This window comes from Musca vetustissima, unplaced genomic scaffold (genome assembly GCF_032173495.1).
Source record: "Musca vetustissima isolate MV318-11 ecotype Yass unplaced genomic scaffold, APGP_CSIRO_Mvet_v1 utg27291, whole genome shotgun sequence".
Taxonomy (NCBI): Eukaryota; Metazoa; Arthropoda; class Insecta; order Diptera; family Muscidae; genus Musca; species Musca vetustissima.
In genome coordinates, this window is record NW_026888569.1 from 35,587 (window position 1) to 51,527 (window position 15,941).

Sequence of the window (15,941 nt, forward strand, 5' to 3'; positions counted from 1 at the left end):
CAAATCATCATTATCATTTTTAAAGGTCAAAGGGGGGAGGAGGAGAGAATTGGATTATGGGGAAAATTAAATCCAAACTAAATTCAATTACATTTTTAATTCTTGAGGAATATTAACAATTTTTGTAATTTTTGGATTAGTGGGCAAGGAAGGAAGTTGAATGAAAAAGTCAAAGAGTTCCAGGACTAAACAGAACAAGAAGTCGTCTATACACGATTTTCCAAACATTATCATGGTCATATTAAAAATTTAAATAGCGGCTGTTCCTGCAACATCATCTTCGTGGTCCTCATGCTCAGCAATTGAATATTTTACAAAGTTCCTTGGCAGAGTCATCAAAATATCTTTGGCCGGAGGAAGGTGTGTATGAAAATAAGCCTTGTTGCTGATCAATTTTCCCGATTGCTTGGCTTGGTTTGGCTTCCTAGTTAGTTCTCCAATTATTGTTGCAGACCTTGTTGTGGTTGTAGAGAGAGAGAGAGAGAGTAGCAGAATGTGATAGCACAGTAGTTGTGGTAGTTTTCATTTCCATTTTTTCTTTCTCTTCTTCATCTTCTTGTTGTTTGTTTGTTGTTGTAGTTGTTTTTTTGTTTTAAATTAAAAAAATGAACACTTTTCAACTGGTGGGAATTTATTTTTTTCTTTCTTTTTTTAAATATATGGTTATTTTGTTTTATATCTGTTACTTTCATTATTATTATTATTATGATTATTATTTTGGAAATCTATTGCACGCAACATGAATTTTTATGGCCATTTTTGTGCTTTAGCCTTGCCTTGGGCTTGTAGCGTTCCAAATATGATAACTGTTTGGCATTGATGGCTCCTCGTCGCTTGCTACAAAATAAAGAAAAAGAAAAAGAGACCGATTAGAGAAAATAATAAAAAGAAAAGAATTCGAAATACTCACTCCCTTATCATTTCAACAGCTGCCTCATATTTCAGACCCAACTCAATGAGTGCCAATGCCACCAAAACGGGTGCACGGCCGAGACCAGCGACACAGTGCACAGCAACACAAGCTTCGGGATTCTGTTGATATCTGGAAAAAAGAAAAAAAAATATTTGGAATTAAAAAAACACACAAAAAACGTGGTAAAACATGACACAAAGATATCAAGAGGACAGGGTAATACTTAAAATAAAGGATAATATTTTTTTCTGATATTTTTCATAGCCTATTTTTAGGCGCGGACTTTTTAAAGAAATTTTTCCAGGCCTAAACAAGGCGTGGATTTTTTAACTAATTTTTTTCCAGGCCTAAACAAGGCGTGGATTTTTTAAAGAAATTTTTTCCAAGACCTAAACAAGGCGTGGATTTTTTAAATAATTTTTTTCCAGGCCCAAACAAGGTGTGGATTTTTTAAATAATTTTTTCCAGGCCCAAACAAGGCGTAGATTTTTTAAATAATTTTTTTCCAGGCCCAAACAAGGCGTGGATTTTTTAAATAATTTTTTTCCAGGCCTAAACAAGGCGTGGATTTTTTAAATAATTTTTTCCAGGCCTAAACAAGGCGTGGATTTTTTAAATAATTTTTTTTTCAGGCCCAAACAAGGCGTGGATTTTTTAAATAATTTTTTTCCAGGCCCAAACAAGGCGTGGATTTTTTAAATATTTTTTTTTCCAGGCCCAAACAAGGCGTGGATTTTTTAAATAATTTTTTTCCAGGCCTAAACAAGGCGTGGATTTTTTAAATAATTTTTTCCAGGCCTAGACGAGGCGTGGATTTTTTAAAGAAATTTTTTCCAGGCCTAAACAATGCGTGGATTTTTTAAAGAAATTTTTTCCAGGCCTAAACAATGCGTGGATTTTTTAAATAATTTTTTTCCAGGCCTAGACGAGGCGTGGATTTTTTAAATCATTTTTTTCCAGGCCTAGACGAGGCGTGGATTTTTTAAATAATTTTTTTCCAGGCCCAAACAAGGCGTGGATTTTTTAAATAATTTTTTTCCAGGCCTAAACAAGGCTTGGATTTATTAAATATTTTTTTCCAGGCCTAAACAAGGCGTGGATTTTTTAAATAATTTTTTTCCAGGCCTAAACAAGGCGTGGATTTTTAAATCATTTTTTTCCAGGCCTAAACAAGGCGTGGATTTTTTAAATCATTTTTTTCCAACTCCTATAAAAGGCGTCTATTTATACCCTTCACCACACTGCGGTACAGGGTATTATGTCTTTGTGCATATGTTTGTAACAGGCAAAAATAATCGAGACAGACCCATGGTTCCTTTTGAGAATATACATAGAAACACTTTCTGAGTCGATTTATGTATGCCTGTCCATCTTAAATTGTAAACAAAGTACAGTTCGCATTTATGATCCGAATTGGATGAAATTTGGCACAGCTTATTTGTTTGGCCCAAGGACGAACCCTATTGAAATTGAGAAAAATCAGTTCAGATTTAGATATAGCTCCCATATATATTTTCGTCCGATTTAATGTGAATTGTGCACCAAAGTCCCTAAATATCTTTCGATTTGCACAAAATTTAGCATAGCGTACTGAATTAAGTATAGAATGATGTGTGTTAAGTTTCGTGAAAATCGGTTCAGATTTAGATATAGCTCCCATATATATTTTTGTCCGATTTAATGTGAATTGTGCACCAAAGTCCCTAAATATCTTTCGATTAACACGAAATTTGGCACAGCATACTGAATTAAGCTTAGAATGATGTGTGCTAAGTTTCGCGCAAATCTGGTCAGATTTAGATATAGCTCCCATATATAGTTTCGCCCGATTTAAGGTAAATGTTGCACCAAAGTCCCTAAATATCTTTCGATTTGCACGAAATTTGGCACAGCATATTGAATTAAGTATAGAATGATGTGTGCTAAGTTTCGTGAAAATCGGTTCAGATTTAAAAATAGCTCCCATATATATTTTCGTCAGATTTCAGGTAAATGGTGCACCAAAGTCCCTAAATATCTTTCGATTAGCACGAAATTTGGCACAGCATACTGAATTAAGCTTAGAATGATGTGTTCTAAGTTTCGTGAAAATCGGATAAGATTTAGATATAGCTCCCATATATATTTTCGTCCGATTTAAGGTGAATGGTGCACCATAGACTCTATATATTTTTTTATAGGGCATTATAGCTTTGTGCAGCGCCAAAAGTTCGTAACGCCGCGAAATATTTGTCATAGACCCACCTTTAAGTATACCGATCGTTATATCTGGACTAGCTGAGACGATCTAGACATGTGTGTCCGTCCGTCCGCCTGTCCAATTTAATTTGTAAACACGATACAGGTCACAGTTATGGACCAATCTTCACGAAATTTTGCATATAGGATGGGTTCTGGCCAATGAAGACCACTATTTTTTTGGTAAAGATTGGTTAATATTTAGGGGATGATATGGACCAAATACTGATTTTTTGTTGGTTTTTCTGGTCGCTCTAGAGGCCGCGACATCGCGAATTTTTACATGGAGAAGGGGGTCGGGCTAAAGAATAAGCATGCCTCTTTAGATAAAGATTGGTCAATATTTATCGGGTCAAATGTATCCTGACTTTTGTGTCAAAAATGACAAAATTTGTATTCTATGGCGTATATATTTACTCCTGAAGGACATAGACCCGAGAAGTTGATAGTATATCCAAGAGGAGTGGTTGACCTTTAAAGTGATGCCAATTATATGGTCGTATGTACTCCGACGTGGAAGTTACACTTAAATATTTACAGGGCGTATTCAGATATTACCACACTAGAGGCCGGAAATATAGCCCTGATCACTTTGAAATTTATCCATGAAGTTCCAGTTATGGTCAAGGAAAACGCCTATCATTTTAGGTGATGATCAGATAGTAATTTTCGGATGAAATGGACCGAAAACTTTAATTTTTTGTGTTTTTTGATCTATAGGCCACAATTATAAGCCAAACATCACAATACAATCCACGGCGAAGGGAATCTGGAAAAATTATTAGAAGCGCTATACTGAATATTAGTAATATTCGGAAAATATGTCAGTGTAAGGAAGAGGTGTTGTTGACCTCTAATCGGGTAAGAGGGTGTAAATATCACGAAATATTGCCCATGGTCGGAAAAAACATTTGTAGAAAGTTAGAGTTCCGTAGTAGTTGTGTAGGGTCGGCCTACTATACTGCTCCGCTCACTTTTTTTTAAATATTTGTGTAGGCCTACTTCTACGGGTGGATTTTTAAAACATATTTTTTCAAGGCCTACTTCTAGGCGTGATTTTTTTTAAAGAACATTCTTCAAGACCTACTTTTAGGCTGACGTTTTTGAAGATCATTTTTCCAAGGGCTACATCTAGGCTTGGATTTTTAAATAACATTTTTCCAAGGGCTACATCTAAGCCTGGATTTTTAAAGAATATTTTAAGTAGACATTTAAAAAAAAGTACAACAATGACAAGAAATGAAGAAAAAAATAATGAAAAGATAGCTCAAAAGGCAAAATCAAAATAAAAAAAGAACATTTTTTCAAAAAAACGACCACAACGCAAAAACGAAACGATAAAACCTTACCTCCTACTATTATTGGCTGAATCTTTTTCATCGTGAATTAGGGTATTATTTAAATTTTGATATTGCATATTATTAATTGTGTTGTAGGTAGTAGTCGATGTTGGACTTGTCGATGTTGTTGTAGTAGTAGTATTAGAAGAGGAATTCTTGGTATTGGTTGTGGTGGTGTTGGTGGTGGAGTTGGTAGTTGTGATGGTGTTGGTGTTGTTGTCGTTTGTATTGTTATTGGTATTATCGGCAGAAGATTTATGGAATCGGAACGAATGTCGCAGTGAAAAACGTTTGTTTCTCAAAAAGGATGCACGCGAGGAGGAGGAGGATTTCTTACTAAAACTACAAAAGATAAAGAAGAAGAAGAAGAAAAAAATAGAAGAAGAAGAAGTAAAGGGTGGTAGCGGTAAGAAGAAATCAACAGCATCATTCAAACCAATAAACAATCAATCAAAAACAGAGGAACGAACATTACAAACAAAAAAAGAACTGGGCAATCAGCAACAATAACAAATAAAACAACAACGAACAAAAAAGGATATAGAAAAGGACACACAAGATACATGTTTTGGTAGTTGTTTTTAGTAACTGTATATTTTAGTAGAGTTGGAGTGTGTGTGTGTGTATTAACAAAATAAGTAAATTTGATTAGTAGTATGGTGTTAAAAATTAGAAATAATGAAAAATTAAAAGCGAGAAAAAATGAGTTGGAAAATTGCAAAGCAGGATATTGAAAAATATTTTTTCAAGGCCAGATGCAGTATGGAGACCCACATCAGCTGAAAGGTCCCAATAAGTACTTTCAGAATATATACACTTTATGCCGAAAAAGAGATCCGTTCGCCTAACGGATTTTCCCAATTTCCCTTGGATAGTGGGGACCCTGTGTAGAAAACGCCCATTGAGACCCCCATCAGTTGAAAGGTTTCGAGAAGTACTTTCAGAATATATACACTTAATACCGTGACTTTCGTCTAACTGATTTTTCCGATTTCCCTGGCAAGACTTAGTGACAGTGGGTACCCTGTGTAGAAAACGCCATATTGCACAAAAACTAAAATAGATGCAGTATGCACATCAGTACTGGTCTCGAGAAGTACTTTCAGAATATATACACTTTATGCCGAAAAAGAGACTTTCGCCTAACGGATTTTCCCGATTTCCCTAGCAAGTCTTAGTGACAGTGGGGACCCTGTGTGGAAAACGCCATATTGCTCAAAACCTAAAATGGATGCAGTATGGAGATCCACATCAGTTGAATTGGTCCCGAGAAGTACTTTCAGAATATATACACTTTGTGCCGAAAAAGAGACTTTCGCCTAACGGATTTTCCCGACTTCCATCAGTTGAAAGTTCGCGAGAAGTACTTTCAGAATAAATACACTTTATGCCGAAAAAGAGACTTTCTCCCAACGGATTTCCCCGATTTCCCTTGCAAGTCTCAGTGACAGTGACCCTGTGTAGAAAACGCCATATTGCACAAAATGGATGCAGTATGGATACCCACATCATGTGGAAGGTCTCGAGAAGAACTTTCAGAATATATACACTTTATGCCGAAAAAGGGACTTTGGCCTAACGGATTTTCCCGATTTCCCTTGCAAGTCTCTGTGACAGTGGGGACCCTGTGTAGAAAACGCCATATTGCACAAAAACTAAAATGGATGCAGTATGGAGACCCACATCAGTTGAATTGGTCCCGAGAAGTACTTTCAGAATAAATACCGAAAGAGATGCTTTCGCCTAACGGATTTTCCCGATTTCCCTTGAAAGTCTCAGTGACAGTGGGCACCCTGTGTAGAAAACGCCATATTGCGCAAAACCTAAAATGGATTTTCCCGATTTCCCTTGCAAGACTTAGTGACAGTGGGGACCCTGTGTAGAAAACGCCATATTGCACAAAACCTGAAATGGATGCAGTATAGAGACCCACATCAGTTGAAAGGTCCCGAGAAGTTCTTTCAGAATATATACACTTTAGGCCTTCGCCTAACGGATTTTCCCGATTTCCCTTGCAAGTCTCTGTGACAGTGGGGGCCCTGTGTAGAAAACGCCATATTGCGCAAAACCTAAAATGGATGGCTCTATAACAAGGCATGAATTTTATTTTTTAGACTCTACCACACGGCCTGGATTTTTCAAAAATTATTTTTAGGGTATTCCAAAAGACGTGGATTTTTATACCCTACACAACTATGTTGTCAGGCTTTGTGCAGCCCCAGGAGTTTGTGACGCCGCGAAATATTGATCCTAGACCCTAGACATGTGTGTGCGTCCGTCCGTCTGTCCATTATAATTTGTAAACACGATCTTCACGAAATTTTGCATGTAGGATGGGTTCTGGCCAATGAAGACCCCTATTTTGTTTTTGGTAAAGATCGGTTAATATTTAGAGGATGGAATGGACCAAATACTTTATTTTTGTCTGGACGCTCCAGGGGCCGCAATTTTGACCCAAATATCTCGAATTTTTACATGGAGAAGGGGATGGGACCAAAGAATAGGTATGCCTGCTTTGATAAAGTACGGCCATATAACATCGATATAATGGGTCGAACATTGCGAGCGCCAACCACCACCTTTGAACAAATTGAGAAGGAGTCGGCCAAAGTGGGTGTGGCAGTAAACGGCGAAAAGACCAAGCTGATGATATCAACGCGCAAGACGTCCAGTCGACTCGGACCAACTGTGGAACTTGAGAACTACAGCTTCGAGGTAGTTAAAGACTTTATATACCTTGGTACCGCCAAGGTACCAAGGTACCAAGGGTCGCAATGTTCGACCCATTATATCGATGTCATCGGCGTAGGCGAGTAACATGTGTTGTTTGGTGTACAGAGTGTCATTTCTGTTCACCTTTGCGTCTCGTATGACCTTTTCCAGTAGTATGTTAAAAAGATCACACGACAAACTGTCACCGTGTCTGAATCCGCTGATACTAACTGTGCTGTTATACGGATCTGAAGCATGGGTACTTACGCAAGCAGATGAGGCAGCTCTTGGAGTGTTTGAGAGAAATATTCTCCGAAAGATCTATGGGTCGATCGCCGTCGAATGAATCATGAGTTGTACCAGCTATTCTCGGACATCGACATTGTTAGACGTATTGAGCTGCAGCCACTACGTTGACTAGGTCATGTTGTGAGAATGGATGAAGATGGCCCAGCCCAGAAGGCATATAAAAGTGAACCAGCTGATGGTTCGCGCAGAAGGAAAAGGCCAAGAATACGTACGGAAAGATCAAGTCGAAGACAATATCGCTGAAATGGTCTTTCAAATTGAAAAAACTGCGCAAAAGACCGACGCGCCTGGAAATCTTTTCCAAGCTCGGCTGTCACAAGCCAGCTAAGTAAGTAAGTTTTGATAAAGATCTGTCAATATTTATAAAAGTGAAGTGATCAAATGGACCCGGACTTTTGTGTTAAAAATGACAACATTTCTATTCTAGGACATAGACCCGGTTGACCTTTAAATTGAAACCAATTACATTGTCGTATGCACTCAGATGTGGGAGTTACACGTAAATATTTGCAGGTGCTTACGTATTCAGATATTATTTAGTAACCCATTACCGCATTCTGGAGGGCGGAAATATAGCGCTGATCGCCTTGAAATTTTCCATGAGGTTCCAGTTATGGACGAAACTATATATAGGAGCTATATCTAGATCTGAACCGATTTAAAAAAAAAAACTTGGCACATATCAATCTATACCTAATTCAGTACTCTGTGCAAAATCGAACCAATATTGGGAGTTTGATGCACCATTACCGCACTCTGGAGGCGGGAAATATAGCGCTGATCGCTTTGAAATATTCCATGAGGTTCCAGTTATGGTCAAGGACAATGCCTATATTTTTCGGTGATGATCAGATAATAATATTGGGATAAAGTGGACCGAAAACTTAATTTTTTGTGTCTTTTTTGAGTCGATCTATAGGCCATAATAGAAAGCCGAACATCACAACAGAACCCACGATGAAGTGAATCTGGACAAGTAATTAGAAGGGCTGTACTGAATATTAGCAATATTTGTTGACCTCTAGTCGGTCAAGAGGGTGCGCAACTATCGCCAAATATTGCCCAAGCCCAAGAATATAAAACCACAGAAAATTTGATTTTCGTGACAGGTGTGTAGGGTATAATATGGTCGGTCGGCCTGGCCGACTATACTGTTCCCCTCACTGGTTTAAAAATATTTTTTTAAGGCTCCAACAAATGCGTGGATTTTTTAAAAATATTTTTTCAAGGGCCAAAGGTGTTTCTGTTGTTTCAGTATCTCACACTTCTCGAAGCTATAAAACTCTGGCTAATCTGACACTTCAAATATTTCGCTACTATCTTATCGGGGGGAAAACATTTTTTTGTTTAAAAATATAAATTTTCAAGTGGAGATGATGATTGTATCCAGAAGATAGGAAGAGCGGGCATGCAAGTAAGCAGGTGTCGGATGAGACAACGGAGCGTTATCTAAATACCGTGAAGAACAAGGTGTAGTAGAAGCGCTTTGATTTTTTTATGGGATTTTTTTTTTCTGTTTGATTTAGTATGGGCGATGGTGGATGAATGATAAGGTGGTGGCAGGGCACGTCAAACATAAATAACACTGATTATTCGAACTGGTCTGAACTGAACAATAAAAATACTTCTAGAGATTATTTTTAAGGCACATAGCAACTGACCAACAATTTCGTAATTTAAGGAATTTATTTCGATAGAGATCTCTTTGATATGTCAGGTCATAATAAAAAGAAAATATGAAGAGGTACTGCTATCGAATCACATAGATGACATATTTGATAGGTTGTTTAGGGCCTAACTGGGGAGGTGTGTATTGTGTTAAACTTTGAAATATTTGACAGATAGTCAAATATTCAATTCAAATCAGTCGATGAAAAATCTTAGAAAATCCTGAATTTTTTAATGCAGAAGTCTTCTCAGACCCTCATGGCTAACCTCGATTCAGAAGGAGATTTTTTTACAGATATATAACACAAATAAATTTATTTACAAAAGCAACAACTTGAAAATTTAGATAAAAAATCCTAAACGATTTTCTAACAACATTAAAAAAATTACAAAAAATTTACAATAAGAAAAAATTTAGGAAGGAAGAGGAAATTACAAGCTTTTGATTTTTTTTGAAAACAAAGCCAATTGTTTTTTTTTTTTTTTGCGTAACAAATAAAACCGGGAACTTTGAAATAAGACATAGTTAGGGGCTGATGAATACTTACTTCTGTTTTAAAATCTCAAACCATTCGTCAACAACATTCTGCGGCGGGAAAGTACCATCTTCGAATGCTAAATCTTTAACGGTGATGCCTTGTGCTTCCAATTCTTCTGTGTTATAGCTGGGCTCGCAGACGCGAACCACAGTATTCACATTGTTTTTCTTTAATTCCTGGAAAAAGAAGAGAGAGAATTTGATGTTAGATTATGGAATACAAAAAAAATTAAATAAAAGAATGACTTATATGTAACCGTACAAATATTGAAAATCTTGAGGAAAAAATCAAAGACGGCTACAGAGAGCAACTGTCCTGCTTAGCTGAATTATACGACAAATGGTCTCATAAGGACAAAGAGTACCAATCATAGACATGTCCACAATGATGAGCTCATCATTGTGGACATGGCAAACTTGTGCCGGCATTGGTTGAGATTTGAAATTTCATATGAATTGGGAAGTTAACATGGAATCATGGGGGTATTAATTATGTACATCGATAAATTTCGTGAACCTTGTTTGTCTGATCAAAGAATAGCAATATTTGATAACATTGATCCATTGAGGTGGATAGTATCGGTTGATGAGACTTCTTGCGTGATGATGGTTCATTGTCGTTACAAACATCTGCAATGAAAAAAAAAACATCCTTAAGTTGGATCGAGCCAAACCTTTTATACCATACACCCTATGCTGTATATTCAAAGTTCCCTAAATCTGGCTGGACCTTTAGGTTGATTATGCTCTGAGAAAAATACCAAATAACAGACGAAACTTTGTACGGGAAATTTTTAAAAACATAGACTTTTATAGAATATTTTCTGATACGGATTTTTTATTCCCCAGGGATGGAAAATCCAAGATATAAAATTAAAACCCTTCGTGTTTTGAAATTGGATCGGGGCCTTAATATGGGGCCTGGTTTATGTCTATATTGAAAACGCAGCGTATAGGGCAATCCTGCGGACAGTAGCAACACGTAAAGCGATGCAGAACTATCGGGAGAAAAGTAGAGAGGAGAAACGTATTTTCAGAAAAAGGAAGAAAGAACAAGAAAAACAAACAAAAATAAGGCGGCAGGTGCCGACAGGTTACCAACCGAACTATTCAAGACTGGTGGTCAGATGCTGGTCAGTAGCATGCGTCAGCTGATTAGTAAAATTTGGCTAGATGAATGCATGCACAACCAGTGAGCGGAGCAGTATAGTCGGACGGGGCCGTCCATATGATACCATACACAACTTCCACGAAAAACTAACATTCTGTGGATTTAAATTCTGAGCTTGGGCAATATTTCGCGATATTTGAACCATCTGGACCATCTAGAGACCGACAATTATTACTAATGTTCAGTACAACCTTTCTAATTACTTGTCCAGATTCCCATCCCTTGTGTTGTGATCTTCTTATTCCCATTGGAGCCTAGATCGACTAGAAAAAACACTTCATGGAACATTTTAAAGCGATCATTTATTTCCGCCCTCTAGTGTGGTAAAGGTTTACTAAATAATATCTGAATACACATGCACATGTAAATGTTTAAGTGTAACTCCCACATCTGAGTACATACGACCATATAATTGGTATCAATTTAAAGGCCAACCACTGCCCTTGGATATACCAACAACTTTTCGGGTCTATGTCCTTCGGGTGCGAATCTATACGCTATAGAATTAAAATTTTTGTAATTTTTTACACAAAAGTCAGGGTCCATTTGACCCGATCCCCTTCTCAATGTAAAAATTCGCAATGTTTGGGTCATAATTGCGGCCTCTAGAGCGACCAGAAAAAACGATAAAAATTAAGTATTTGGTCCATATCATCCCCAATAGGGGTCTTCATTGGGCAAAACCCATCCTACATGCAAAATTTCGTGAAGATTGTGCCATAACTGTGGCATGTATCGTGTTTACAAAATATAATGGACAGACGGACGGACACACATGTCTACATCGACTCAGCTAGGCGCGATATGACGATAGGTATACATAAAGGTGGGTCTAGGACCAATATTTCGCGGCGTTACAAACTCTTCGGGCTGCACAGAGCTATAATACCTTGACAAAATAGTTGTGTAGGGTATAATGATTGGAACCTCAGCATCCTGTGTCCCGTGCTCAAAAAAGGAGACAAGACGATATGTGCTAACTATAGAGGAATAAGTCTCCTTCCCATTGCATATAAAGTGCTATCCAGCGTACTGTGTGAACGACTGAAGACAATGGTCAATGACATTATTGAACCATACCATTGCGAGCGGTAACAGCCACCTTTGAACAAATTGAGAAGGAGTCTACCAAAGTGGGTCTGGCAGTAAACGGCGAGAAGACCAAGCTGATGGTATCAACGCGCAAGACGTCCAGTAGACTCGGACCAACTATGGAACCTGAGAACTACAGCTTCGAGGTAGTTAAAGATTTTATATACCATGGTAGCGCCATAAAAAAACGAATGACATCCGTTTTGAAATTCGGAGAAGGATTGTGATGGTCAAAAGATGCTACTATGGTTTGAGCAAACAACTCAAAAGCAAGGCCACCTCCCGCCAGACCAAACTCACACTCTACAAGACGCTGATACTATCCGTGCTGTTATACGGATCCGAAGCGTGAGTACTTGCGCAAGCAGATGAGGCAGCTCTTGGAGTGTTTTAGAGAAAAATTCTAAGAAAGATCTATGGGCCGATCTGCGTTGACGGTGAATATTGCCGTCGAATGAACCATGAGTTGTAACAGCTATTCTCGGACATCGACATTCTTAGACGTATTGAGCTGCAGCGTTTACGTTGGCTAGGTCATGTTGTGAGAATGGATGAAGATGCCCAGCCCAGAAGGCATATAAAAGCGAACCAGCTGATGGTTCACGCAGAAGGGGAAGGCCAAGAATACGTCGGAAAGATCAAGTCGAAGACAATATCGAAAATGGTCTTTCAAATTGGAAAAACTGCGCAAAAGACCGGCGCGCCTGGGAATCTTTTCTAAGATCGGCTTATGGAAAGGAAGTTCTGTCACAAGCCAGCTAAGTAAAAACAACAAATACCAACCGCTATGGAAAATTTTGTCTCAATCGGACATTGACAGTAAGGGAGCTATATCGCAATCTGGACCGATTTCAACAAAACTTGGCAAAATTTTGTCTTCATCGAACCAATATTAGGAAATTGTTGCACCATTTACATAAAATCGGTCGAAACTATATATGGGAGCTATATCGAAATCTGAACCGATTTCAACAAAACATTGCATACATCAATCTGAACCTAATTCAGTACTCTGTGCAAAATGTTGTCTCAATCGGACCAATATTGGGAGTTTGGTGCAACATTTACATAAAACCGGACTAAACTATATATGGGAACTATATCGAAATCTGAACCGATTTCAACAAAACTTGGTATATATCAATCTAGACCTAATTCAGAACGCTGTGCAAAATGTTGCCTCAATCGGACCAATATTGGGAGTTTGGTGCACCATTTACATAAAATCGGACGTAACTATATATGGGAGCTATATCTAAATCTGAATCGATTTCAACAAAACATTGGATACATCAATCTGTACCTAATTCAGAACGCTGTGCAAGATTTTGTCTCAATCGGACAAATATTAGGAAATTGTTGCACCATTTACATAAAATCGTTCGAAACTATATATGGGAACTATATCGAAATCTGACTCAGAAAGTCATAAAACGACTCAGAGAGTGATTCTATGCATATTCTCAAAAGGGACCAAGGGTCTAGCTCAAGTCCTTTTGCCTGTTACAAACATATGCACAAAGACATAATGCCCTGTACCACAGTGTGGTGAAGGGTATAATAGTCCACGTCTTTGGTAAACCGTCGAAAAAAATATTTTTATAAAATCCACGCCTTTGTTGCACCCTTGAAAAATTATTTCTATAAAATCCACGACTTGTTTTGGTCTATAAGGCGTTGCATTTTTATACCCTACACAACTATGTTGTCAGGGTATAATAGGTTTGTGCAGCCCAAAAGTTTGTAACGCCGCGAAATATTCATCCTAGACCCACCTTTAGGTATACCGATCGTCATATCTCGACTAGCTGAGTCGATCTAGACATGTGTGTCCGTCCGTCCGTCTGTCCATTACAATTTGTAAACACGATACAGGCCACAGTTATGGACCAATCTTCACGAAATTTTGCATGTAGAATGGACCAATGAAGAGCCCTATTCGGTTAATATTTAGGGGATGAAATGGACCAAATACTTAATTTTTGTTGGTTTTTCTGGTCGCTCCAGAGGCCGCAATTATGCCCCAAACATCTCGAATTTTTACATGGAGAAGGGGATCGGACCAACGAATAAGCATACTTGTTTTGATAAAGATCGGTCAATATTTAGCGGGTCAAATGTACCCTGACTTTTGTGTGAAAAATTACAAAATTTGAAGGACATAGTCCCGAGAAGTTGAAAGTATATCCAAGAGGAGTGGTTGACCTTTTTTTTTGTTTTTACGAGTTGATCTATAGGCCACAATTATAAGTAGAACATCACAACACAACCCACGGTGAAGAGAATATGGACAAGTAATTAGAAAGACTGTACTGAATATTAGTAATATTCGGAAAATAAGTCAGTGTAAGGAAGAGGTGCAGTTGACCTCTCATCGGACAAGAGGTTGATACTATCTCGATAAATTGCCCAGGTACGGAATAAAAATCCGCAGAAAGTTAAAGTTCCGTGATAGTTGCGTAGGGTATCGTATGGTCGGCCCCGTACGACTATAAAGTTTGTTTTTTCAAGGCCATAAACAGGACGGGGTATTTTTTCAATGACCACGACGACATGGCGTGGATTTTTTCAGGCCTTTCGACTATTACACGGAAGGGCATGTTGTTAGTTTCCAGAAAATGTAGTCCATGTAATGAAGTTTTTGGAATCGCTCATGGCCCTTTGGGCTAGGCTCTCGTTTATGAAATAACTTGAATTGAATTGAAATATTCGATCTGTTCTATGCCTGGTCATCAGTCTCTATTCTCGTGAGTATTTAAAAATTCTTCTCTTTTTGACTAAAAATTTTATTTTTCAACAGCGAAACACCAATTACACGGCGACGAAATTTCACAATTTGCCACACTTGAATGGTTCTTTTTTGTCCCACAATGACTCTCTAGGAAGAGAAATAAAATTTTATATTACTAAGGACACACACACATCGGTATTTCATTTTTTCATACTCACCATAATATAATGATGTATGGTAACATCTGATGGCCGATCAGTGATTAGGAACTTCATTCCCTTAAACTCAATAAGAGCTGGTGCGGGGCGTAAATCCTTTTGACGCATGTTGCTCATTAATAATATCAAAATACAATTTGTCTTCTTATATAATTATAATAATAATAAACAAATAAGTGTTTTCTTTTTTTATAATAATAATAAAAAATGTAAACTTTTACAAACTTATTTTTCTGTTGTTGTTGTTGTTTTTTTTTTTTTCAATAGAATTTCTATACAAATATACCGGAAAAAATTGGACTTGTTTTGTTTGTTTGAATTTAAATTGCTGTCTCTTTTTCTCTATTAGTATATAGATAGATAGGTAAGTATGTTTTTGTTTTTGTAAGTATATAATTCGTAGAAATAGTTGTTGTTGTTTTTGTTATACAATAATTAAGTAATTTTGTTTAAGACTGTTGGGTTTTTTTTCAATTACAAAATTAAAGGAAAATATAATATTTTTTTTTAAAAAAGGGAGGTTTGTAGCGTTTTTCTTTTTTTAAGAGTTGTTGTCTTTTTGAAACTAAGTTCTTTGAAATAATTGAGGTTATATCAGTTTTTTTAACAAAAAAATTTTGGGGTTATGTTTTACAAAAAAATTTGTTTAAGACGGTCTGACTTTACAATATTTTGTTTCTAAACTATAACGGAAGATTGTGTCTGTATGTGTTATAAATTTTCAATTCAGTTTTTTTTTTCAAAATTTTACAATTTTTTTGAAAAAAATGTTTGTTAAGTAAAGCGTTAATTTTTTACAATGAAGTATTTTTAAGCAAAAAATTATTTTTTTTCTTAAGTACTTGAATATTTTGTTTTTGTTGTTAAGTTCGTAATTTTAGGATAAGTTTAACTTTGTTGTTGTTGTTTTTTTTTCTAAGCTTAAAAATTATCACAAATAAATTTTAAGACAAAATGTTTGTTGTTTTTGGGTTTTGTTTTTGTTTTTTTTTTTTAGAAAAAATTATTTCA

At 36.9% G+C, this 15,941-nt stretch overlaps 1 protein-coding gene across 1 annotated transcript; it reads right to left on the reverse strand.

Annotated features, from left to right (window-relative positions):
* Positions 1 to 709: 709 nt before the first annotated feature.
* On the reverse strand, positions 710 to 15,099 carry LOC133336415 (PRL-1 phosphatase). The gene is made up of 4 exons (XM_061544709.1): positions 14,931 to 15,099; positions 9,729 to 9,895; positions 911 to 1,042; positions 710 to 837 (listed from the first exon to the last, which is right to left on the reverse strand). The coding sequence occupies exons 1-4, from the start codon at positions 15,045 to 15,047 to the stop codon at positions 726 to 728; spliced, it is 528 nt and encodes a 175-aa protein (XP_061400693.1). The 5' UTR covers positions 15,048 to 15,099; the 3' UTR covers positions 710 to 725.
* Between the last annotated feature and the right edge of the window lie 842 nt (positions 15,100 to 15,941).